This window comes from Anopheles marshallii, chromosome 2 (assembly GCF_943734725.1).
Source record: "Anopheles marshallii chromosome 2, idAnoMarsDA_429_01, whole genome shotgun sequence".
Taxonomy (NCBI): domain Eukaryota; kingdom Metazoa; phylum Arthropoda; class Insecta; order Diptera; family Culicidae; genus Anopheles; species Anopheles marshallii.
In genome coordinates, this window is record NC_071326.1 from 71,561,822 (window position 1) to 71,587,332 (window position 25,511).

General features: G+C 42.2%; 1 protein-coding gene across 1 annotated transcript; it reads right to left on the reverse strand.

Moving 5' to 3' along the window:
- Positions 1-891: 891 nt before the first annotated feature.
- Positions 892-25,165, reverse strand: LOC128719679 (uncharacterized). Its single transcript, XM_053813307.1, has 5 exons — positions 22,526-25,165; positions 4,151-6,161; positions 3,892-4,069; positions 2,754-2,821; positions 892-1,049 (listed from the first exon to the last, which is right to left on the reverse strand). Exons 1-5 carry the CDS (start codon positions 25,163-25,165, stop codon positions 892-894), a joined length of 5,055 nt encoding a protein of 1,684 aa, XP_053669282.1.
- Between the last annotated feature and the right edge of the window lie 346 nt (positions 25,166-25,511).

Genomic DNA, 25,511 nt, shown 5'->3' on the forward strand with positions numbered 1-25,511 from the left:
AAGCTACCGTAAAAAAACCACATGTTTCAATATAGTTGTTTCCAAATTGCGTTCGTGTATAAAATGAGGCAAACATTTTGCACTGCCACTGCCACTAACGCCTTGCTATCGGTAGTTGTATGATAAAAGTATGCTTATGTGACGCAATTTGGTTGGCCGGTTACGTTGCGATAATTATGCTTACGGATATACGGCGAATGAAACTTATCTTTCCAGTTTTGTTGTTGCTATTGCTTGTTTGTTGTATACATCTGGCTAATATCGGTTAAAAATATACTACTAATTGTCCCAAAAAAAAAGAAATTATAATCGGTCAAGATGTATTACAGTTCCTTTTCATGCGGATTAAGAATACATTTGAAAGCATCGTTCATACAGTTTGAATTATTTTGATTGCATGGGGATATTGATTATACCATGAAAGCTACCACACAATTCACAGTGTGTCTGAAAATCGGTTTGCCGTAATTGTTTTCGTTCCGCACCTTCGCGTATTTCTTTGTTCGTTCCTGGTTTCCTTTATAATACGGTCCTAATACTTACATCACATGATATTGTGATACTTCATACGAAGGAAGGAAAACAAAATTCTATAACATATACATGACCTATAGCCTAATTTCCTTACTCTAGGTCGATTTAATCTCACATCCCACTCATGGTGCATTTCCTAACAACATCACATTCGTTTGTCTCGTTATTCTCGATCGTACATAAAACAAAACTTACGCACCCCAGTATGCTCTAAGCACCCGTCCGTGTGCTACACTAAAATTAAAACAAAACCGTTTCGATCATCCATCGTCACACTTCGCGCTTTCGTTCACCGTAAGCTCCACCGTGGTGGTATCCTATGCTCATCGCTAAATATGACTAATTTTTATTACGTTTTCAGTTCGTTTGAGTGGCAGCATCGGAACTATTTGGAATTTTGCTCGCACCATCACCACAATAGTATAACGCAATGTACCATTTTTGGCGCGCGTTCGCTTTCCTTCGTATTGTTCCGTTCTGTATCGTATTTAATAAGTTGGAGCGATACGTATGGTCTATAAACAATAAAAATGTGATAGGAGAAATCATTGAAGGCATCTATTCTTTTCTTTATAAAAAATACTTTCCAGTATCTCTACATATTGGTAACATTGTGGCAAATTAGTGATTTACAAGCGTTCTACCTAACAAAGTACATGATAATCTTACGCAGCAGAAACGATCATTTTGGCTAGTCTCTCTTCTTGTGGATAATAGTTCTAGAGAAGGGTAAACAAAACAAATTTAAAAAAATATTTCTACGAGAGTATTAACGTGTGCAATATTCGATGGAGGGAATAACTGAATCTTCTAAGCAGTGGAATTTTCTTTTTTCGTTTCTTGCTCGTTTTGCTTCTTCGCTGGAGATTCATCTTCTCCTTGCCAAAGAGCACTAACCATTTATTCAATTCGTAACATTGCTCTACGCTATCGGTTTTGGTACATCGCTAACATCGTGCAAAAGCCCCTGCATGTAAGCCCACCGAACCAAAATTTGTAAAAAAGTTGAAACTTAACGTTACAAGCTAAAAAGTGCACCAAAACCATCAGAAATCGCTATCGCAAACTTCAAATTAGCACGTAACAATTAACTAGGGACGAATATTGCTAAACCACCTTGTTTTGCGCAAGCACTGAAATCTATGCATAGTAAAATTTTAGAAACAATTTTAATAAAACCGCTTAAATAACAATGCATCTCCCGTATACGATGTGCAAAAGATTCGCCTGACCACATTCGAATAGTTTCCGACATTTTTAATGAGTAACTAAACAAGTGGAAACTATCGGTGAATGTTTCCGTGTCCTAATTCGAACAGCTCGCAAATTCTAACGCGCTCATTAGAATGCTCGTTATGTGTATTCGTTCGTTATGCTGTATGTGTTTGTATTTATCCTTCGGTAACGTTAACCTAAAAGTATGTATAGTAGAAACTATCGCTTGTTGATTATGTCAATACTAAACGCCTAATGTGTCCTCTATTTAGCACTATACGAAGATTGATCGTAAAAAATGCATCTATGCTTATGGGTTCTTCCGTACGTTTCTTCTTATGCATCGGTGGAAAGCTCTGATGTACATTAATCATTTAAAAAATGTGAATATGATATACAAGTGAACGTTAAGCTAAATTGTAATACAAATTAAATGAAATCTTTAAACAAACAATGATTGACAATAAAGGAAAACTTACAACAATGAAATCCTAGCATGTTTTCCCACGGTCTTTAAGCGAAGCTAGTTGGTTTGTCTAACATAATTTCATCTAGTGATGTTTGAGACTGTAAGCCCTCTACCATACAATATGTTGGCATTACCAGCTTTGTTTGCTATGTTTGACTGTTGCCGTTGGACGTTACAGAATCATTATAAAGTCTAACACCTAATGCATTTTTCACATGCGCCACACTACTTATCTTCTACAAACGGACTGCTGAATGCATGTGTACAGAATAAGCATGGAGGCTAATATTGATGATGTAAATTACAGCAGCCACACATGTAAATGATAGTCTCATGAGTTTTCCAGTTGTTTCCACACTGAAGGCGTTTTTGATGGTAACCTTGCTTTAGTTCACGTAGTCATCACCGTCTAGATCCTCACTGGATTCCGTCGATGTTAGCGTCCAACGGTTGTCACTGCCACTCTCCGGATGTTCATCAAGTGTCTGATTGTAAGCTCCACGCAAGTTAACATTACTGCTATTGCCAACATTACCTTGATACAAACGACTTCCGCCAATACTACCGACGCCGCTGTGGTAAGACTGAGATCTCAAAACGGAGCTGAAAAATATAGAAGCCGAGTTAGTGAGTTGAGCAGGATGTGGAAATGTACAATTACACAACTGCACAAAGTTCTACTTTCTTCTCTAAGCCACTCATTTCACCTTCAAATATCGCTCCTGTGTGCGCTTTTTTGCGTATGTAAATTATTGTATGATTTTTTTTTATAAAGCAAGTGCATTTTTAGTTAGTAATAAGGAAGTAATAATATGGAGAGGTCCGGTGGCATAATGGTAGCGGGGCCGGTCTTCATATGAAGACCCAAAATCCCATCCGGACCAATCCCACATAGCAAGAACTGACTATCCGGCTACGCGGTAAAATAATTTGATTCGACCTTGCCCGTTCCAACGAAAAAAAAGAAGTAATAACAAATTTAAATCAAAAATAATGTCCAACAGTAAGTCAAAACTTCAAATGTTCGAAACGTAATCGACGTTTTGATATGCTTTTGCTATTGCAAGGTTACATCTTATCTTAGCGGACACAATCAAGGTAAAAATTATGTGAAACAGATAGCAAAAGTAGTGATAACACATTTCTTCAATTGACCTTCAATAATCTATCGCACTACTGTGGAGACGGTTGTGCGAAAAGGGGAAAAGGTAACGATTGATAAAAACCACTTATCAATAACATCAGCTAGCGTGTATAGTTAGTACGCGAGGACAATTTTTATTACAATACAATATTTACAACAAAAAAATGCTACCGATTTGTGCACTGGTATTTACTTTTTCAATACGAACAAATAAAAAAAACTAAACGTAACATACAAATACACTCATAGTAATTGGAAAAAGTTTACATGGCTTGCATTGCAGTGCGAGTGAAAGAAGAACCAGGAAATGAAATAAAAAATAGGCGATAAGTCCCATCCAGAGCTTACTTGAAACAGTTCCAGGGAAATTTACTCAACAATTACATTTTAAGATCGAACCCCCGAAATCGTGTACATACTACAGATAAAATTACACTTGGATCGCCAAAAGGGAATATGTAGGAGGGCATAGAAAAGACAGACAGAAGAACAGAGACAGTGTGGTGAAGAAAGCAAAAGCGTAGCAAACCTTTCATTCGATTTACTTTGCCGTTCCGAATGCAGCTGTGTTTGCTGTTGTTGGGCGGCAGCGAGTCGCCTAGATTCCTCTTGCTGTTTCTTCTTTCCCTCGAGGGCAGCTTTCATCGGATCGTAACTTGCACGCCTTCTCCACATTTCGAGCTCTTGCTCCTTTGCAATTTTAACGGCTAAAACGACAAAGAGAAAAAAAGCCAAATTTAAGGAAAAACTCTCACAGGATGCTGCCATACAATGTTGTTGTTACTTACGATCCTTCTTCGTGACACCGGCAGCTCCGGTGCCACTGCCGCTAGACTTACTGGCTGCACTGCTAGCCGACTTGATGCTTCGGGCGCTCATCCGTGTCGGATCGGTACGGCTCATCGCCGACGAAACGGACGCACTACTCGGACTCTTCCTTACGCCCTCCTGCCGCAGGAGATAGCTCTTGGATTCGTCTTTCTTTAGGAAGTTGGCTGCATTGGAGGATTTGTATTTCGAAATATCCAGATACTTCGGTTGCACCTTCCCACCGGTACCCACGGCCGACGATGAACCCGAATTGATGGACTGCGTGGAGTGCTGTTGTCCTTTACCACCGAGCAGCATCTCGCGCCCAGTGGAAGATTTGCGTAAGTTTAAATCCTGTTTCATGCGGTTCAAACTGGAGTCCCGTGGCATTGAAGCACGATCTCTTCCGAGACCTCCAGCGCTACGCATCTGAACTGCGCGTCGCGGCAGCTCCGGTGTATTAGGACACGCCGCAGCACCGCCACCTTGTTTCGTGCTTCCTGTCGTTGCTCCTCCAGTGGCTGACCCACCACCAGCTAATTTTTTATTCTGTTCCATACGCATCAGGAACGTTTTGTTATAGCGCGTGTTAGTGAGCGGTTCCTTTTCCAAACGTGCCCCATTCACGTCGAGATCTTCATCGTCCAGATCATCCACCGGGTCTTCCTCATCCGTGAGTGAGTTGGAAGAGAATCCATCCTGCTGTCTACGATCTGCACCCCTCATCTGCAACCCATCATCGTCACCATCGTTTATGTACAGCATTAACTCATCGGGATAATTCGGGTCCATGACCAGCTGGTGGCGATGATGTGGTGGCTGTACCGAATGATGATGATACTGTTGTGGCTGCACACCGCTGTCCAACATACCGGCGGCCATCTTTTTAAAGCTGGTGCTACTGGCCGACTTTTGTATTCTCGAACCACTTCCACCCACGGTACGACCATTAACACCGGCAAGACCTCCCGTCTTGGCTGACATTGTCGGTGTGGCCGGTTTCATCACGTTCGGCTTCACCGAAAACGAACTCGACCGTTTGATGGGTGAAGTAAGATGCTGTTGTGGCTGCTGTTGCTGTGGTTGCATTTTTTGAACACGATTTACGGCGACACTTTTCTGATTTGCCGTGATCACTTGTTGCTTGGCACCTGTGGAAGCTTGCAAATGCTGCTGAACTCCGCCCGACCTTTTCCGTGGTTCCAGCGACATCGCTCTTGGCCGGGGCATTACACTATCAACCATCAACCCGCCAGCCTGTCTACTGTTCAATACTATCTCGTCCTCATCGTCATCGTCGTCGATGTCCTCCTCAAATTCTTCCTCATCATAGTCCCTACAGTCATCCGGATCTTCCAAATCATCGACATCGGCGTCTGCATCATGCGGCCCACTATTCCCACCGTAATACACCGCCCCGGTCGATTGATCAAATTGCTGGAAACATTTGACGGGTTTTGGCGGCAGAGAAGACATCACACCTTCGAACGAGTTGTGCCGCGTGTGATGCCGCTTGGAGAAATCCAACTTTGGGCTCGACGTGTTAGTGTTCAGGCTACGCGTCATATGACCGGTTCCAGCAACACCGGTAGCTCCATTTGGCATGTAGGAAGTCGGCGATGAGAGTGGGTCCACACCGCCGTCCAGCGAATGGTTCCGCTTGTGCCCGACACCACCGCCAATGTTCTGATGCAGCTGGTGATGGTGCAGATTGTTGCGCTGCTGCTGATGATGATGTTGCGGGGAGTATAATGGCGAATGGATGTCCGCATAATTGTTGCTGCTGAGCCCTGGCGAATGGATGGGCGATTGTAAAGAATTCATCGGTGACACCTTCGGTGACATCTTACGCGATGCAGGGCTGAGCGGGCTGGAAGAATGGTGCGAGGAGCTGTTACGCAGCGAATTACGCCGTTGCAAGTTTTGCAATGTCGAAATTGCGGCGGCCGTTTTCTGCAGATACATTTCCGTTTCATTTCCGGAAAGGTCCTAAAATTGAGGAGAAGAAAGATATAATTAGCCAACCTACATACATTCAAATGATCTCCGTTCCATATTCTAATGCAACGTATGTGAAGGTTAAAACTGCCATATGTTACAGAGCATGTGCCGCCAATAGAAAACATTCAATCATATTACGAGCAACTCGCTCCCGTATTGAAGGTTAGAGTGGAAACTAGCTTAAAATATACAAACGTCTGCCACAGGGCTCTATCTACACATTACACAGTAATGGTTAGAGGAAAGAAAATACTATAAATAACTCTGCACTACCAGAAACTACCAACTACCAGCCATTCGAACGATCAGCCGGTGGCCTAGACATACTGACTAGATATTGGCTGGGGGATATTCACGCTGCCTGGTAATACACTCTTACACTCACTCTCTCCCTCTATTTGACCATCAACATAGCGTTAACAGTAAATAGTGAGAATAAACAGAATGCAAACGACCACCATGCGACGCAATACGATGGTGTTGCTTCAGCACGCTTCAAAATTCTCACTCACGGTATGATACAAATTTGAGATCTTCTCATTTACCATTCCCCTACTGCTGCAGTCATCTATCTTCCCTTTCAACCGTCTCTTCCGTGCCATTCTTCGTACGAAAGAGCTAACGAAACGCGCGGCATCAAGTATCATTCGCAGCATGGAAATCCTGTTTTCGGTGCCAAACAAATGCCAAAACATCACCGTACGGAACAGCGATCCACTCCACTTCTACTCATCGCTCATCATTCTGTCGAAGTAGTGCTCACTGCAGGGTGCTACCATGTTAGAACTCCCAGAGGTGCCGACACATCAGTAGAAACTCGTTTCATTTCGGAAGTTCAATCACTAATGGGCAGTGTTGTTTCAGTCAAGAGTTGAATTCAGCTGTCGAACTTTTTGCAGGGCGAACCAGCACACAGCTGCTAAATGTTAAGTTGACGCCAGCAAGAAGTGCATAGTTCACCAGAAGTTTGGTGATTTTTTTATGATCACCACCAACGGACACAAGCAATTAATATCATCAACCTTCAACCAGAATATCAATGCCAATTGCTGAGCTAATGGAGACGAAGATACGTGACGTGTCGCTCAATATTCTGAATCGAAAAAACTACTTTTTAAATTTAGATCTTTCCAAGGCTGTAGCTCAAGCATGTCTAATTTATCTGATTCTACAAAGGACGCATTAAAATAAATCTCGAATGAAGTCTAAGAGAACCCAAAAACAAACCTCGGTCACCAAAGTCACTATACAAATCGTTTCCAATAAGTGTATATATCATCCCAAAAAAGGTAAAATAATCCATTCCTTTTTCACAGTAATTTATTCTCCGGAAACCCTACGAGATGCAGTTCCATTTATGGAGCTTTAGTGTTCGCGCACCACATTCAACAGCTATCTGATACGCGTTATTGAATTTACATGAACTCTCCATTATCACGCTATACTACGCCTTTTGGTCCACCACTGACAACCGAATGGTACGTTCGCCATACGAACAGGCATCGAGAGTTTGTCATCATTAATGAGCGAACATCCCGTATTTCATGCTTCAAAACCACTCATACGTCATCTTTAAGGCCGTTCCGCTGTGTCCTTGGCATTTTGAAATTTTATGAAACACAACAGCACTATCATGCATTTCTCTCTCCCGTTGCTACCGGTAGTGTCCCCATGGACGACAGTCCGTCGCACCCTGATCATTCGGTGCGACCTTCACGCAGGGAACGAAGTGGTGGTGGTCGCTGATGCTATCTCATCAAGTCCCTTCTTCATGAAGATGACAAAACGTTTACAAGCGATTAATGGGTGTAAGAAATAGAGACATTATAAAATGCCAAAGAGAAGAAAAAATCAGATAGAACTGATCACTGAAAAATATTTCAAGGTTTTAGACTTTACTGAGGTGATACAGGGTTTATTAGTCTAGTAAAGAACTGTCCACATGATTACAATAACAACATTATAACAACGATTCCAATTTAAGCTTTCAATTTGCTTTTATTTATAGCCTTTAAGTATTAGAATTTTATTACAGAACTCACCTCCAGATCATAAATTAAGCAATCGAGAAAATCTAGGCATATACATATATGCGAGTACATGATAAAGATATTGCTTAAATGACGAAACTGACAGCTGTTCACATGAAATTGACAATTGTGTAATTCAATTGGACGGAGTAGCTTACACCATCTGACATATTAATAAGTGTTAGACAGTGGTGTATAATCAAAGAATCGGTTGTTATATTCTTGTGGACACTTGTTTACTGGGCTGATCAACCCTGTAAATGATACTTGGTTTTAAGTAACATTTTAAACAACAAAAAACGCTTCAAATATGAGCATAACCGTACTCATCACCATTGGTGTTACACAATCCTGCAGTGTTATCGACAAAGTACTCCCCCATCTGTTTGCTTCTTTAATGTACCAATGACACGCATTCCAATACATTTGCGCTAATTCAACATTTACCACGCAAACTACCAGTGCCAAAATGCCAAAAACAGGGCTGGTGGAATGCAATTTTACGCTTTTCACATCCCACAACATCCGCTCCCACAGCGAAACCATCACCTTCAACAAACAAGGTAAACATTAGGAAGCAGTATGCTCTGATCCACACAAAAAAACACCTTGCTCATTAGCGGTCATATTTATCAGCAAATAGTTTTACTAAAACCGGGCTCAGCCCATGTTTGTCTACTAAACGGCAATTTCAACACGCTACCACATCGGCTCAACCAATCTTATTGAAGGTTTTGTGGCATACTTCCGCACTGTGAGTTCCGGGACTATTACCATTTGCATTCATCCCACACTGAAACGTTGCAAGTGAAATAGCATCTTCTGCATCTCAGGGCACCAAAGAAACAATACGTAGTATTTCCTCTTCTTTAACCCCATCGCACAGATCCAATGATAGAGGCATGGAATTTTAACGTAAATCAAAATCCCTCACCAACGTTTCCTTAACATTCGTTGCGCACCCTCACCCCACCAATTCCCGCCGTTGCAGTTCCGGCATAATGCTAATCGTTTAATTGGTCGCCATTAACAATTCATTCGTACATTGTGGAGGCGCGAGAATTAGAAAACAAAAGATCAGTGTTGCTTTTAATTAGCATCCCATTGGACGACGGCGGCCGTCTTTTATCGCGCGTTGATACTAATTTTAGCATCATCAGCTTAATTTTTAGGTTTTAAGCAACTGGATAATCCACTATAGTAATTAATTGTAATGGATCTATCTTTATCGCTTTATAATCAAACTTAAAAGCAAACAACACATAAAAAATCCTATTGCATAAAAGTAAATCCTAACGAATAATACACAGTGATGCAATATACTTTTCGAAACTATCATTTTTTGTGGGTGTTAAACATGTGAGAAGTGAATCAATAAGGAAGATCGCAAATTGTCAAGTTGTCGCATATTACGCAGTCGAACAAATTGACAAAACTAATCAACTGTAGCAGAATAATAATCATCCCCAGTGGCCCACCTGCTGGAGGAAAATCAAACAGTCGAAGAATAATTATACACCGCAGTAAAGCGACGAGGGAAATAAATGTAACATTTCTATTGCGCAAACTCAAACCACACACAGTCGGGTCATCCAATAATCGAACCAACCATTGTGATCAGTGAGATGTGCAAAATTGACCAGAATTGAATCAGCTGACGCGGAAAATAATGGTGCATCACAGTACAATTCAAGCCGAAGCGTTTGAGCTCACTGAGTTGTCATGCCGACGCAATGAATAAGCTTCAGGAAAAACACCACCATTAGGCAAAAAATCGAAAATAAACTCTATAAAACACTAATATTACTTAACTCTCCCACATCACTGTTAGCACTACGAACAATTGACATTCAACACATCACGTTCGCGTATATCATTCAGCTGCACGTGGGGCTATTCAATTAGTGATAAGGAACTAGAGACTTAAGATAAAAGCAAATTAACCAAACAAACCTCAGAAGTGTGAGAATTTGCATGATACTTTTTGTCTTGGTGATTGCATGGCTATAGAAAGGCTTCCAAGACTCATATTTTACTGCGTGGATCAGGACCGCGGAGGCCCGATGGTGTATTGATGGCGGCGCCGGTCTTCACACGACAGGATCGGTCCATAATGCCATCCGAACCAAACCTCCGTTCCCATCCAAAAAAAACTTCAAAGAAAGCCAGAAATGACAGGCCTAGATTTCTTAAGGTTGTTGTGCCGATACTTCAAGTTCTTGCTGTGGAAGTCTAAATGTCTAAATGGTCTCTCAATCCTCCGTAGGATGAAGATTTTAACGACATCTCTTGCATCTTCAGGATTGCATTTTTATAAAAAAAGTCTTTCAATACCTTTCAAGATCTTGCTATAGAGGTCCCAAAGAATTCGATCCCCGATCTTCAATGTATAACAGTGAACTCCTGAAACTATACGTTAGGCTCTCGATTTACACAATTATTCAATGCATAAAAGGGTCCTAGAACCAAAAGAGATGAAACTTGTCATTGATTAAAACTGTTGAAAAGTTAAATCAAAACATAGCAAAAAGAACACTCCGCATACACATCTTCAAGGTTCGCCCAGTGATAACAAGGTTCCGATAAGAGACACTGCGTCCAACAGTAACGTTAAAACGGCTGATCCATCTCGCAGTGACTCATACCGGCCCAAGTTGACACAAATGAATGCCTCAATATGGAATCTGTCCCACATTCGTAGGACGCTAGACAACGCAAAAAAGACCCTCGCCAAACGATTGGATCAATGCTCAGCACATGGGTCCAGTTAGCTTATGGTCATTAAAGAAGCATATAACATAAATCAATGCCATGGAGTCGCAACACCCACGGGCCATTGTGTCCAGCTGCGACTGGACGCGTAGAGCTGTGCCTCCACCAATGGACAAAAAATCATTTCAAGCCGTTTAATGGGAGAACTACTGACGCGTTCCCAAGCAATCTTTCGCAGAATGGGAGTCAGGCGGCTTAAGCTACAACAGCTAAACGCTGTAGACGATATAATATTAAGCACCTTTGAAGCAGTCACCTGGAGCGTCGTAAATGTCAAGCTTTTAATAAGTCTCCCTCATCCAGCAGATCTTAATTTCTCAAGATCGTTGAATTTAATGTTTAATGCGTTTTTTGTTGGTGCTATCATATAAAGGAAATCGGACATATTGGGAGATTTCACACGTTATCTTAACAGAAATAGCATTATCAACAGTAAAAGAAAATTTACACCGATTGAACGACATAAAATTATTGGTGAAAGCAAGACGTTCGATAATATAACCTTGCAAGATGAAAATATTAAGTAACTCCCGACTCGGACACTAAACAACGCATGCCTCACAAACACCCGGTTTGACGTGGGTGGTGTTCGATTACATCAATCATAAAAGTTAACTCACTTTCACTGATTTGCTTGGCGCGGTAATGCGTTATACGGTATCTTGGAACGACTGTTAAAGCAATAACTTCCCCCCCAAATGCCTTTCGTTTCCTTCCATCTCGATCCATATCCATCTCGCAACGATCTCTCAACTCGATCCAATTTCAAACCCCGTATCCGATTTTCTTCTCTATCCGTCGCTACACTTGTTGAATAATTCAAGCGTAGCTGTTTGCTTTTTATCACTTGATGCATCAAAAATTAAAACATCAATTCGACGACCCGACACACGGCACGAGGTAGCGGAACCGAGGCGCAAACGCACAATGCACACACACGACCGCACACACATGTCTCGTCGGGGACGGCATCGGCTCTTGGCAAATGCGTCTTGTGCACAATTAATCCGATGCGCATGCATCCGTGACGCACCCGTTATGACAACATGGTCCATAGCGTAGCCGATAAAGGCACAGTGGAGTTCCTTCTATTTTATTTTCTATCTGCGATCAAATTCAATTTCAGTGTGATTTAATCTCGACAAGAGAATAGATCAGCTTTTTCATTGTTTTTTTTTTCGTTAGGCATAATTAATACTCAAATACCCAAATGCACTAATGCCTAATATTTAACATCAGTAATAATTTGGGAGCATTGTAAATAATCGTCATCAATCTTTGTACAGGCAGTCCCGGACATACACGCAGATATGCGGTTTTTGGATATTTGGCAGCTGAGATGAAAAAAAGGTGAAACATTGCTTTAAAATACCCTTCCTTGGCCACATAAAGCATTTGTTTGTAAGTTTTGCTAATGTTTTCTTTCAAAAAGTTGACTGAATTGCTGAATAAATGAAGCGCAGTGAAGCAAGAGTCAGCTCTATAACGTTGAAGTATAAACGATATTGCACCAGGATTCGACATACGCGAAAATTCGAGACACGCAGATCTTTCCTGGATTGCAACAGTCCACTATAATAGCGTAACTCGGGGATTGTCTGTACATTCAAAAGCAAAAACATTTTTTTAATTAAACCCTCACAAGCCAAAGTATTGCCTAAAAAGGAAACCCACTGTAAGTTGTTACAACAAAAAGGTTTACAAATTGTAATTATTATTTAATTCTTAATTTAATACCGCATCGTTAGTTTTATGGGGTAAGATCCTGTACACGACAAACAATCATCACTACGAAGAGTTGCGCAACTAAACATTGTTAAACTCGTACGAAACAACGCTGCTACGGCTATTGTTGCAAAGTGCAAAAAAATACAACCTCCACACAAAACATTTGCAAACGAAACGGAAGAACTATTTTGGGCAATCGGACCAACATATCCACCACGATCGTTCACCACAGTCCGCAGCGTGCAGCACCAACACCCTTCCGCCGTGATTGATCGTGATCTTGATTTTCACGATCACGGACCGTGTCGCCAGTGCTGAAGACGCTGCCGTTGCGCTATTTATAGGTGAGTGGCAGAGATAATTAAACTCCACTGGAACGACCGGGGTACCGACTGATTGCCACGGCAAGTTGATTAAGTGGAATAAGAGCAAAATTTTTATTATACAGTCTTGTTGCTGCTTACATGGAGTTTAGTTTCGCAACTAAATTCGAACATACATAAGCATGATCAGAAATAAGATATTACAGGGTTTTTAGACGCCAGAACAACGCAAGCGCAGCAAATGACATTTCAACGGCCTTAGAGGCATACTTCAATGTAATATCACAAAGAAAGCGCACCTTACCACAAAACTCATACGACGGTAACAGTCAAGTACCGTCCGACCAGTATAAACGCGCATTGGGAAAGATTTTTTTTTTATTTTTGTTTGGAACCAAAGAAATATTTACAGTCTTTTCCCGAGTTATGCGAATAATGCATGCCAGAGAAATTCGCGTAACTCGGATTTGCTTTATAATATCGTTTATACTTAGTATTCAGTGATCGTATTCTTCTTTTCACGTCACGAAGCACACAAATAATTTATATTTTTACGTTAATTTCGACAATTAGAGTAAATTTTTAACAAAGTTAATGGTTTTAATATCAAAACTTAACGTATTTTCGTAACGTAAACTTCAATTCCACATACAAAATTACACGAATCGTCATAATTTTGGTATTCGCATATCTCGAATCAGCGTAATTCGAGTGTCGCGTAACTCGGGAAAAGACTGTACTGCATTTATCGAATTTAATATGCTTTATTTTATGAAAAATACAGTAAATGTTACTTAAAATCATCATCTGGCAGTGAAAATCCATCCTAGGACACGTTTATACTCCTCGGTTCGTACTTGGATGATACCATCGTACTGTTGTTGTGGTAACACCTGCGCTGCCATTGTGATATCATGTGCTGCGCTTGTTTTGATAGGCGCTTGCGTTGTTCTGTCATCTGAAAAACCCTGTAATCAAAAACGACTTTCGTATGTCCGCTATATGGACCTGTTCTGGGTCGTTAGAGTGTTGCGCGATCGTCATAAATTCAATTTCATCGCTTCATCCAGCAAGCACACAACGCTCCTATACACCTATCACTAGTGTCGATCGTAAATGTCACCACATGTTGACAACCTTCTTCGTTCACCGGTTTTGCGGTTGAATGCTACCGGAATTACTGCAAGAAAAACACAACATCAAACTCTTTCCACGCGCTCAATATGTGTGCCAAAAGGTAAACGCACCGTTAAAAAGCATTCAAGTTTCTTCCCTCGCGGTTTCGTGCGAATGCATTCCGTGAGTGTATTGCGAAAAGGGAACTATAATCCCGTTGGCAGCATCAATTACGATCAAACCTAACATGGGTTTGAGTGCTGTTTTTGTCTAACAATATTAAGTACAACTTCGGAAACTCTCTTCTCTTGATGCTGTTTAATGAGTAAAGATAATATACTTGCAAATTCCCCCAAACCCGAATACTTACATCCCAAATTTTGTTGTTCTAATACATTTACATTATTTTCGCAATTACCCACACAACCTCGCAGACGTGAAATTCTATCCATCCGCCTACAATATGCATTAAATCGAGCACACTAAACCGCTACGAACGGTAAATCACGCCGGTAAACAGATCAACACAACCGCAACCGGAACCCTCCCGAGGGGAAGGAAAATACGACCGCGGGCTCTCCCACCGTTGGGTTTTCATTCACATTTCTTGACATACATCTTTCGTAATTTCTTCGCATTGGCCGCTCGTTACTCGCACCATACAACAAGTTGGGATGAGTTCCGAAAACAGCCACATGCAATGCGCCAATCGCAGGCAGTATTCAGTAAAAATCACTCTGAACGAACAGTTTTCCATGTTTTCCGCATCGAAAAACCGTGCAGCCAAACAAAAAATTAATCCATCAAGATGCTATGACGAAGATGAAATAATTACGCCGAGATGTCGTGAGTTCAACAGCCTACGGGAAGAAGCGAAAGGTAAGAAAAAAAATCGTTTCACATGAATAATGCATTTGTTTCTCAGATGCGAGTAAAGGGTGTAGTTTAACTTTCCTTTCATAACACATTCCATCACACCGGTGCGGGAAGATGCTGCTTAAGCTGCTGCGCCCAAACAAACGCTTAATTTGCTAAAGCTGCACCCCACTGAAGATGTAGATTTTTTCTAGTTGATAAGTAATATTAATGTAAATAGCGCTAGAAAGCTTGTTAGTATTTTTTTTACAAAGTAAATAACACGTTTGTTGGTAAATAATTCACAAACAAACAAACCAATCAGTTGTGGATACAAACAAGGAAAATGGAAAAATTTTCCCAATGCCGTATAAGACGGGAATTAGGAGGTCTTCAAATCATTAATTACTGTTCAAGCTTTTGCTCATAGCTGGAGGTAGTAAACATTTTTTTCCTCCCAACTAGTGAGCTATAACACCTGACGAGCTACATCCATCAAAAGTTCTGTGTTTTTCGGTATGTCAATTAGACCACACCTATCTGCTGTGGTATTTCACGACTTTGCTGGACTGAAGTGAAGATAGCAGAGAAATGAAGGCAACGCAAAGCTGCTCCCATAAACAGAAATCAATGAAGCAGCAGCAACAAACCGCCACGAAGGTTTAACATTTTTGGCCACGTTCTGTAGCATAAATTCCAACATTAACCTCACCCTTAACTTAAGAAAGAGTTGCTTGCGACATCCAACACCAGAGTACATATTGTTCGCGATGGGAACCTACGGCGTTTTGGAAAGATAAGCAATACGCTCAAAACAATCGATAAGCGAAAAGCCACTTTGCTTTGAAAGTTAAGGAATTGCGGAGCTAATTGTTGTCTATTTTTGAGAGTTCGTTCGGGCGCATAAATGTTCAACCTAGGCAGCAATTTCTCCATTAAAAATCCTTTTTTATATCACTATGGTAAAGTGATTCTAAAGCTAGAAACAGACATAACGAGTATAACGCAAAGCTACCAAGTTGATGCGAAGGCACTTTGATGACTCAATACGATTACTCCACACATCGAGAGGACTAAGGCACCATAGAACATTTTTAACACTACAACTACCGGATCAGTCATTTTGACTGGAACGCTTCGTTTTATTCATATTATTTTTGGTTTAAAACAATTCTACTATAGTTAATGCATGGCCATAAAAAAATTTGTCCTTAGTATGTTCTCAAAATCGTGTTGAAACAAAACCCAGGTCTTGGGGATTGCTTGTAAAGTGATCATCAATAAAAAAAAAACGCTTAAAATGCTTAGTAGTTCTAATGTAAAACTGTGATATTTAATCTAACCAGATTAGCATATAACGCATTCTTATACGCGAGGTCAATGGACTCTTTAGACTGTTTACACATCAGTATTTTCAACGCTTTGTCGATTAGTTGTTTGGAGTGCATAATAAAAATTAGCTCATTATCTCGGATAAGTCAGATATCGAGCTCTCAGTTACGTGAATATTCACATTTTCCGATAATAGACTGTTATTATAATTAATTGGTATATTTGAGCAAGGATTACTTAACATGAAAAACATTTTAGAAATGTTAAAATACTAAGAATACTTTAATAAGATCAGCCATTGGAGAAGAATACTTGAAAGACATCACATTCAGCTCCAGCTTTCTTATGGGCAAATATACCCAAAATATCTACAAATCGTCAGCTTGTGAAAAAAAAGGGAACTGAGCACGGAAATAACATGACTGTGAAGATGAAGGCCTTTTCCAAAACAGGTTAGCATACAAACCGATACCCGGTATAGCTCTCAATAATTTTAATCGCATATCGGTTGATGGAATGATAATGAGATGACTAAAACCACAAGATAACCTGCACGCTACTGCACTGCAACCGGTATGTCAGTCACGAGCTGGAAATACCACCTTAGAAATATCTCACTGCAAACCAGATGGCCTTGCCAGTGGGCACAAACGAGAGATGCTTGGCAACAAAGCAAATAGACAGAACAAAAGACCAAATTCCAACGGGCCCAACTATTTCAACGCTACAGCTAATTAATTCCATCTCTGAAGCGTCTTTTACTAATCTGTCACTTAACATTGCTCAAATTCGGCGACGAGCAGGAAAACATAAAGCATGCTAGACCACGTGGAGAATAAAAAACATAATTAAATAAAAACAAACAAAAATATGTTCCACTTTCCACATAGAGCACTTGGAAAAGTACTTTCCACTTCACTTCCTATTTCAATTAGTTTCGATTATTTTTTTCTATTCAATTTCCAGAAAGAGAAATTTCATTGTAAATTGGGAAAGGATGAACCAAATAATCTTAAACCCCCCTGGAGGAGTGCTGAAGAGAGAAAAAAGAGAGATAGAGATAGAGGGAGAGAAATACCACAACCTCCAAGAAAACAAACATGAGTCGTCGAAATCGAAACTGAAAATCGATCGAACAGCTGGAAACAATCCGGGACTGGTTGACGTAGGTTGAGAGAAGCAATCGGAAAACCAGTCGATTGCCCGGTTAGAAAATAGAATTGATCGTACCACGATTGGATCAGCTGTGATCGTGCTCATTGAGTGGAAATAGTTTGCGGATGACGTAGGAGCCAACGTTAGTGCCAAAACGAGATCGATTTTCAATGGCAACTTGGTTGGGTGAAATTGTAATTGGTGATCATTTTTAAGGTAGTACACTCTGATGACCTAAATAAAAGATTAAAAGATTCTTATTTAAAAGTCCTACAGATGAAGATGAAATATACCTACATTGGCAACTGGCGTTACAGAACCAACTTGCCAATCGGTGGGCTTCGTAGACGCCGCATCGCATCGCACAAAATTAATATTTTTCCACTAGAACTACCAAGCGTTTTTTTTTTTTTATTAATTTTCACATTAACTATAATTTCAAAGTCCTAGAAAATATTTAATTGCTTTACGTAGTTCGTACATTGTAATAGAAATGTAAAAGTAATGCTACAACTACAAAATTTATGATTAACCTAAAAAAAAACAATGAGATTAAAATAAAGCGTTTCAGGGAAAATGACTAGTCCGGTAGTTCTAGTGTTAATCTACGACATTTTTCCTGTTGTCGTACCAGGGATTTAATTGATATGTTTAAGAAAATGCTTTGACAAGAATTACAAAAAAAGAAATTAAAGCGAACATCCAAAATAGTATGTTAACCAACTAAGAGTGTAACACTAATAACAACAGTGTCTCTCTATTTCCCCTTTCCAACTCAACCCAGTCGGTAAATCAGGTTTGGAACTATACCACACAACACAGCACACGGTCTCGTGATACAGGAATGTGTTTATTTTGCTCAGAGGTTCACTTAGCAGGCGAAGTTCCCAAACAACGTGTATCAACCGAGCGCCAAACCGATCATTAGGCTAACCGAAGTGTGTGAAAATAAATCCGTGCATGAGTAGTAGTAGTAGTAGTAGCTTAAACTTGAAGAGTCAGTACTTCTCATTTCATGTGATAAGTTTGAAGCAAAAACTGTTTGTATTAGCCTTCCGTTGGAGAGAAGTAAAAAAAAAAAACAGACGCAAACACCGCTCCATCGCAACATCGTTTGCAAAGTGAAGCGCGATGAACTATTCACTAATTGTGGTCTTAAAAACTGGCGAAACGTTGGAAGGCATTTGTTACCTCTCTTTCGTTTGGAAGCGAAATCCGACGGAGAAAGTTCACCCGGTGTGGCAGAAATTGGATTGAATTTTGTATTTTTTTTTGCTTCCTTCGGCGGACTATTGGATGGAGTATTTGTTTTTGCAAGACCATTGCTTTAGCCCTCCCCCTTGGGACGGGTTTCCGCATGTGCTCTGCTCATATTTGGAACTCCTTCATTTCGCCGCAAGCTTGCCTGATTTATTGGTATACACAGCCACACTACAGCGGCTGCTTTATGAAGCGAAGAAAACATGCTTAATTTAAGCAAAATTCATCATCGAACAGGTTGAAACATTTGTTAGGCAGCTTCCATGCCATCATAAATGGATGGAGGGTGTTGTTTGCATATTTACAGCGCGCAAATACCAGACGATCGTCGCGCCGTTTCGCCGTTCACGTGGTAGGATCGTACAGATAAACACATATGTTTGCTTGTTTTAATTTCCATCCCTGCCTGAGAGTTATTTAAATGTTTTAGAAAAAGCTCTCACTGAATTAATTAAAACATTTACTGAAAGCGATTATGTACGTAATAATAAATGAATTACATATATTTGAGTGTTCATTTAAAAAGAAAAAGTTTCTGCACTTCAACAAACAAAATATTCATTTGAGTGTACAGGCACCTCTAGCCGAATTCATTCATTTCGAATTCCCACGATCAGACAACCGAAATGGAAACGCCGAAGGAAAACACCAACGGTGCCGCGCTGCTATAATTTATTTGATCAAAAATTTTAACCCATTATGCTGCCCATTCCTCAGCCGAACCGATGAAGCTATTTTGCTCTTCTTTACCTTAACGACCTGTACACGAGAAGTGTGGTGCAATTCTAATCCATTTTCGGGTCCGATTAAAATTATATGGTGGGTGTGTAAAAAAAATAAACTAGATCAAAGTGGAACATCAGCATAATTATATGCGCCAGCAACAAATATTGTAGGGTGCAATTAAAAAATGTATCCAGAAGAATTGAAAATGGGGAAAAAAGAGCGGGAACGATTTGAAATCAAGCATCAGAACATTTTCAAGCAGCTTTAAGCTTGATTGCTTGTTTGATGAATATGTTCATACAACTCGTCTACGAACAGCATATGATGGACTCTTGTGAAAAGATGATCTCATCCACTTCTGTGTGGCTTTACCAACGTTTGACTGTGATTTTTATAACCTTTTGAACATTTCGACCAACTTCATTGCGCGCAAAAAAACGCCATTAAGAGCGGGTGGCATTTCCCGCCCCACTATCCAAAAGTTCCATTGCGAGAGGGGAAAAATCACATTCCGCGATTCAAAAAACCAAAAAAAAAAGCCAACGACCTAGTGTGCAAATGCAAAGAACCTCCAACATAAAATAAAACTTCAACGGTCGCAGCAACAAAATGTGTCATTCAGCTGTCGGACCTTGTCGAAGGAGAAACCTCTGAATACGTTGAATTCGTGCCGTAATTGGCCATCCTCGTACCATCCCGTCGTGCGGTTCTCTTTTTTTTTTCTTCCAAAGCTCCAATGGTTCCAAAAGGGAATGTAATAAAAATCGGAAGTGAAGCAAAAAAAATCGTCACCTTGAACGTGACGCATCCCACACACCATTCAGAGAATTGCCGCATCATTATGCCGACAAACAGGACAGACAGACAGAGCGGACTATCGAAACAATACATTTTTTTTTTGGATTTACACGAAGTAAATCATTGTAATCTTATTCCGATATGGGTAATCTTTGCGGAGCCGTAAATGGAGTCTGGTTAGATTAGACCTTCTGATAATGTCAGTATCACAATGCTGACAATATGATACCGTGTTGATAACCTCATTTAATCAGCAATGCTAATGGAAGAGATATCATGGATGACATGAACCAATAAGTAACAACACTTTCACTGAATCGTGTACCAAGCCTCGAACGGAGATCGTATTGATTTGTTAGTTGTATCGAAGTTAACCCGTTACACTACATTATATTCGTTTTATAAATCCTATATTTATTAAACTAAATGGCCCAGCTTATTGAGAGTGCCTCAATGGGCCAGGAACACTTAATGGGCTAATTTAGGTCTTTTATGTAGTGTTTTGTCGTGTCCAATATTCTAGAAAATTTTAGCCAAAAAATAATGATCTAAAATTATAAAAGTTTGTAATTTAATTTATTGTAAATAAAACAAATTTGTGATAAAATGATTAAAGACAAGCTTTAGAATATTTTTTTTTTATTCAATTAGAACGGCCAGGCCGTATTGCTTACAACTAACGGGGAAGCTTAAACTAAGATACAATTCACAAACTTTTGAAGACATTTCTTTCTCCAAACCGTGAAAGGTCACCTTATCCCGGGTGTACTCGGCCGAAGCTTTAGAATATATCTTTGTATAAAATTCGAAGAAAGTGAAGAAAAAGTAAAAAATTGTGTGGAAAAATGGATTTTTTGTTCTTCAAATATCTCGAGTTCCGAATTTGGTCAAATCAAAAATAATTCTCCAGCCCTCCATTTTGGGTCATTTCTTGAAAGACTACAAAGTTTCATGCCATTTGTATTGAGATTTCATACAACTGGCATTTGATGGGTTAATCTTATTATGCTTTAATAGATAATAGAATATCTAAAAGCAAAATACTTTAAAATATATAGTCATCTTTTGGGGACTTAATCCTCAAAAGCCCTTCAATAGTCTTTCAGGTTGTGCTAACCTTGTTGTATCAAGGTTCTAAATCCCATCCAAAGCGATCCGTTGCTAGACTTTCCTATTAGGTAAATGAAAGTCAAGCGAAGTCCGTCCCAGCGTCCAAAACTAGCGAGGTTATCGTGGTTTTCCCGAGGATATGTAGCAAGAACTTCATCTCGGTATACAACTACGGATGCAATCCAAGGTTTCCGAGTAATCTTAAAGAGCATATCGATTTGACAGTGGAAAACTTTAACAAACAACTCTGCGTAACAACGTTCAAATATATTACCGATGAAATGATCTCTTTGCCCCGATTCCCACGTGTATGAATCCAGCTTGCTGCAGCACCCTCTACCGGAATCCCGTGGCATTATACGTGGCATACAGGGATCAGTGTACCTCGGATCCCTTTAGAAGCTAAAATTTCAAGTCCAGCGATTCAAATAGGTTTGCTAGAAACTTTGGATAGCGATACGCATAAACTTTAATATAAACGCGTTTACACCACGCATAGAAGGAGATGATGATACCACACATAGATCTTTGTGTCTCACTTGACACATTGTCCATGTTATCCTTATTATAATAATATTATAATATTCAATTCCAAATTCAAAACATCTTCAAACAATTATTCGATGTTGAACGAACGATGGCTCATCTCCCACATTAACATCAAATACCTGTTCCCTTGGGCCACTACGCCCATGTGTACGTATACCGCACGACCAGGTGACTTCACACAGTGCTCAAGTCACACGTATGACTCACTCTTCCTATACCCGTCCTATTGAACTTCCCCAATCTGCTGGCCCCCCTCTCAAGTTGGGCATGACATCTATTCGAAACCCGTAAATGTAGACAAACCCAAACCAGGATATAGTGTTTCACGTGTGTGGTTCCGTTACCCCAACGGCGCTAGCGATTCGCTGCAACCCCGTAAGCAGCAAACGAAAATGGGGCCGCACGGAATTATGACTTCATTTTCACCTGCCCATGAAAACCGAAGCCGTGTCGGGCGTGTACGTTAACCAGGTCTAGCGGCGGTGTTCTTGTTCGGGAACCTGCACGATTGCCGTGGCCGCTTTCCTGCATAACTAACCTAACCTTTGCAAACCTCATTATATTGGACTGATTTAAGCCGATTGCTTGATAAACTCACCGAATTGCTTCCCTGTAGACTTCGATTGCGGCTAACGCTGCGTGCCCGTCCGATCGAACCGATGGGCGACGGTATCTTGCTCGGGCTCATCGGCGGTTTCGAAGCGGCAGTTGACGTTACCGGTGATGGATGCTGGTTGTGGCCGTACCTTCGCATCGAACCCCTCGATCCGGTACGTGCAAACTCGTTCATGCCGTACGGGAGCGGTTCCCGGTACGGGTCCTCTTCCGGTGATGTCGTCGTAAGCTGGTGATGTTGTTGTTGCTGCTGCTGTGTCCGAAATACCAGTGGATCACTTCCACCGGCGCTGTGATGGTTGCGTGCCACCACACCCCGGTAGTGCTGCCGATGGTCTAGATTGTCACCGAACTCTTCGTACTTCTTCGCCTCGTAGTAATCGCTCTTGGTCAGATCGATATCGAAATCGTAACCAAACTGATTTCCCCTGCTGCGTCGATTGGTCGACTCACCATCACACTCGCCGCCGTAACTTCGCGTCATCGATCCGGTACCGCCCGAGCTCCCGTACGCCGTTGTTGCCGGTGGTGGATCATGCGGATGCACCTTCGGACTGGTGGACTTGGAATATTCGCGCGCATTCTTCGCCCACTCCTGTATCCAATCCTTCTTGGTCGCTACCGACGTCAATGCCGCCACGTCCGAGGGTGTTTTCCGGCGGCCACTCACCGGGCTGACATCTTCCGGACCTCCCTTCTTCGAGTGTGCCTGCTGGTGCCGGTGATGCGTTGTGCCGCCCTGGTGTGCCTTCTCGGAGTCGGTGTAACAGTTCAGAATTTTAAGCTCCTCTTCCTGTGGTTCCGAATTCAACCCACTGCGATCGCCTTCATCCGAACCGTCCATCGCGCAGCTGGTGGCGTGTATGTTCAGCTTCGCAACACCCTGCACGTACTCCGAGCTGTCAATGTGCGATTTGGTCAGGCTGTTGCGTCGCCTTTGGTTCACCGGTACAATCGGATTTCCCTCGAGCAGTGTCGGCTTCACGCTCAGAATGCCGCTCGTCGTGACCGAGGTAAACGTGCCCTGGTCCGGCGAGTCCAGTTCCGGTGCCATCATCACCTGCTGCTGCTTACCCGACGAGGCCCGACTGGATCCCGTGCTACTGCCCTTCTGCGTAATGTTTTTCATGCGTGATTTTAGCTTCTCGATGTAGGACTGTTTGCTTTTCGTGCGTTCCGTCGGTACTCCACCCCCACCGGCAACACCCTTGCCACCACCACCAGCCGGTGACGGTTCATGAAAGTAGGACACCTCCAGTATGTTGTGCTTCCGGTGTTCCGTCGTTTGCGGTGGTGACTCTTCGTGCTTTAGCGTCCGTCCATTTGTCCGACGCTCTCCGATGCTCCCGGCCGTCCGTTCCAAATCGATCACTTCCAGCTCTTCCCGGAAGTCTGTCGGGCGTACGGCTGGTGCCACCGGTACGGGATCCACTACCTCCGGTGGCATTGCAACCTGTGACGATCCAACCCGATCGATGTTCATACGTTCCTTCTGCTCCTCGGTATAATTTGCACCATCGATCGTGTACGTGCCCGCTTCGCTAACGTCATCCTCCTCACCATCACCCGGCGCTTTGCGGAAGTTCTCCAACGGTGCCTCTAGACACGGTATGCCACCGGACGAGTCAAGACTTTCGCCGTTAAATTCCGAGCTGGAGTAAGAATAGTCTTTCCGCTCGAGATTATTGCCCACCTGTTGCTGTTGCTCGAGCGCCAACGCAAGCGTTGCCGATTTCGGTGCAAATCGACCCGTATTAGATCCGGATCGGCCCGCGCTTGGTTTCGCTGGGGCAGGTTCTTGCATTCTTCCACCACTGCCCATCTCGCTCAGGCTCGTTCGCGGACTCCAGCTGTGGCGCTTGGTCGCTGACTGGTCGCGTCCAACGGAACGTTGGTTCTTCTCCCTTAGCTTCACCGCTACCGGCCGTCCCGTCGCATCATCGATCATGACCATCTGCTGGGTGGGTTGTTGGTCACTAGATTCATAAGGCAGCGGTTTGTTGCGTCGTGGCAGGTTCACACTGGCCGGTGCACGCGATCCTTGTTGCTGCCGTACCGATGCCGGTGAGGACGTAGCACTCGAGCTAGACTCCAGCTTGGACAGTGATACACCCCGCTTGTGACGTGCCTGAAAACGTTCCAGCATCTTTTCGTGCCTTTGCGAATCGACCGGTTTCTTCCCATCGCCAAAGTCGATCGTAAAAGCAAACGCATTCCGTACCGAATCGGCAAGTGCCTCATCGTTGTTGGCCGGATGGGGCGTTTTCGTGCCCGGTTCCTCACTAACGCTTCTGCCCGCTTTGAACATTTCCTGCATCGAAAGACTTTTGGCAACGGTGTCGCTGGCAATTGTGGAGCGATGCCCGGCCGTTGCTAACCGGTCCGCCCCGGGAAGTCGACCAAATCCATCGGCACCTTCCGGCGAGCTGTCACTTTTCTTCGAGTTCTCCGGCGTACAGTCCGTCTTCTCCGGCTGATGTTCCGGATCGTTCGGACTGGTGGGTGTGTCCGGTGGCACTACCGGTTTCACCATGCCGGATGGGCTCGGTGTCATGTTGCCAACGGCGTGTCCATCAACCGATGAGGAGGATTGGAGATTACTCCCACCAATATTGCACTGCATTTCCCCAAAGGGATCCATTTGCCTACTGGACACTTTGGAATTTTAACACGGACCAAAACCTATCACACGGATTGATTTCCTATGGTTGCTTTGATTGTAGCACTACGGCAGCATCTACGCTTTCCGAACCTTTTGTTTGACAGATTAGAATTTTCACTTGCTTTTTTTCCTTGTTTGCCACTTGTTCTCTACGGTCGTCTGCCGTCTGGTAGCAGCTGATGTCATGTTTTCTTAATCGGATGCTCGCGCACACTCCTGCCGCCACCATGTCACCGTTGCACGTCTCTGCGTCACCATAGCTTTCAGGAGAACGACACCGTTTCTGTCTTGATACACACACTCCCAC

Excerpts from the sequence above, each read along its gene's own strand:
- LOC128719679 (XM_053813307.1), bottom strand. The coding sequence starts at position 25,165 with ATGCAGTGCAATATTGGTGGGAGTAATCTCCAATCCTCCTCATCGGTT. Across the intron at positions 6,162-22,525 it reads GTCTACAGGGAAGCAATTCG|GACCTTTCCGGAAATGAAAC; the intron begins GTGAGTTTATCA and ends CCTCAATTTTAG. Across the intron at positions 4,070-4,150 it reads CGGTGTCACGAAGAAGGATC|CCGTTAAAATTGCAAAGGAG; the intron begins GTAAGTAACAAC and ends TTGTCGTTTTAG.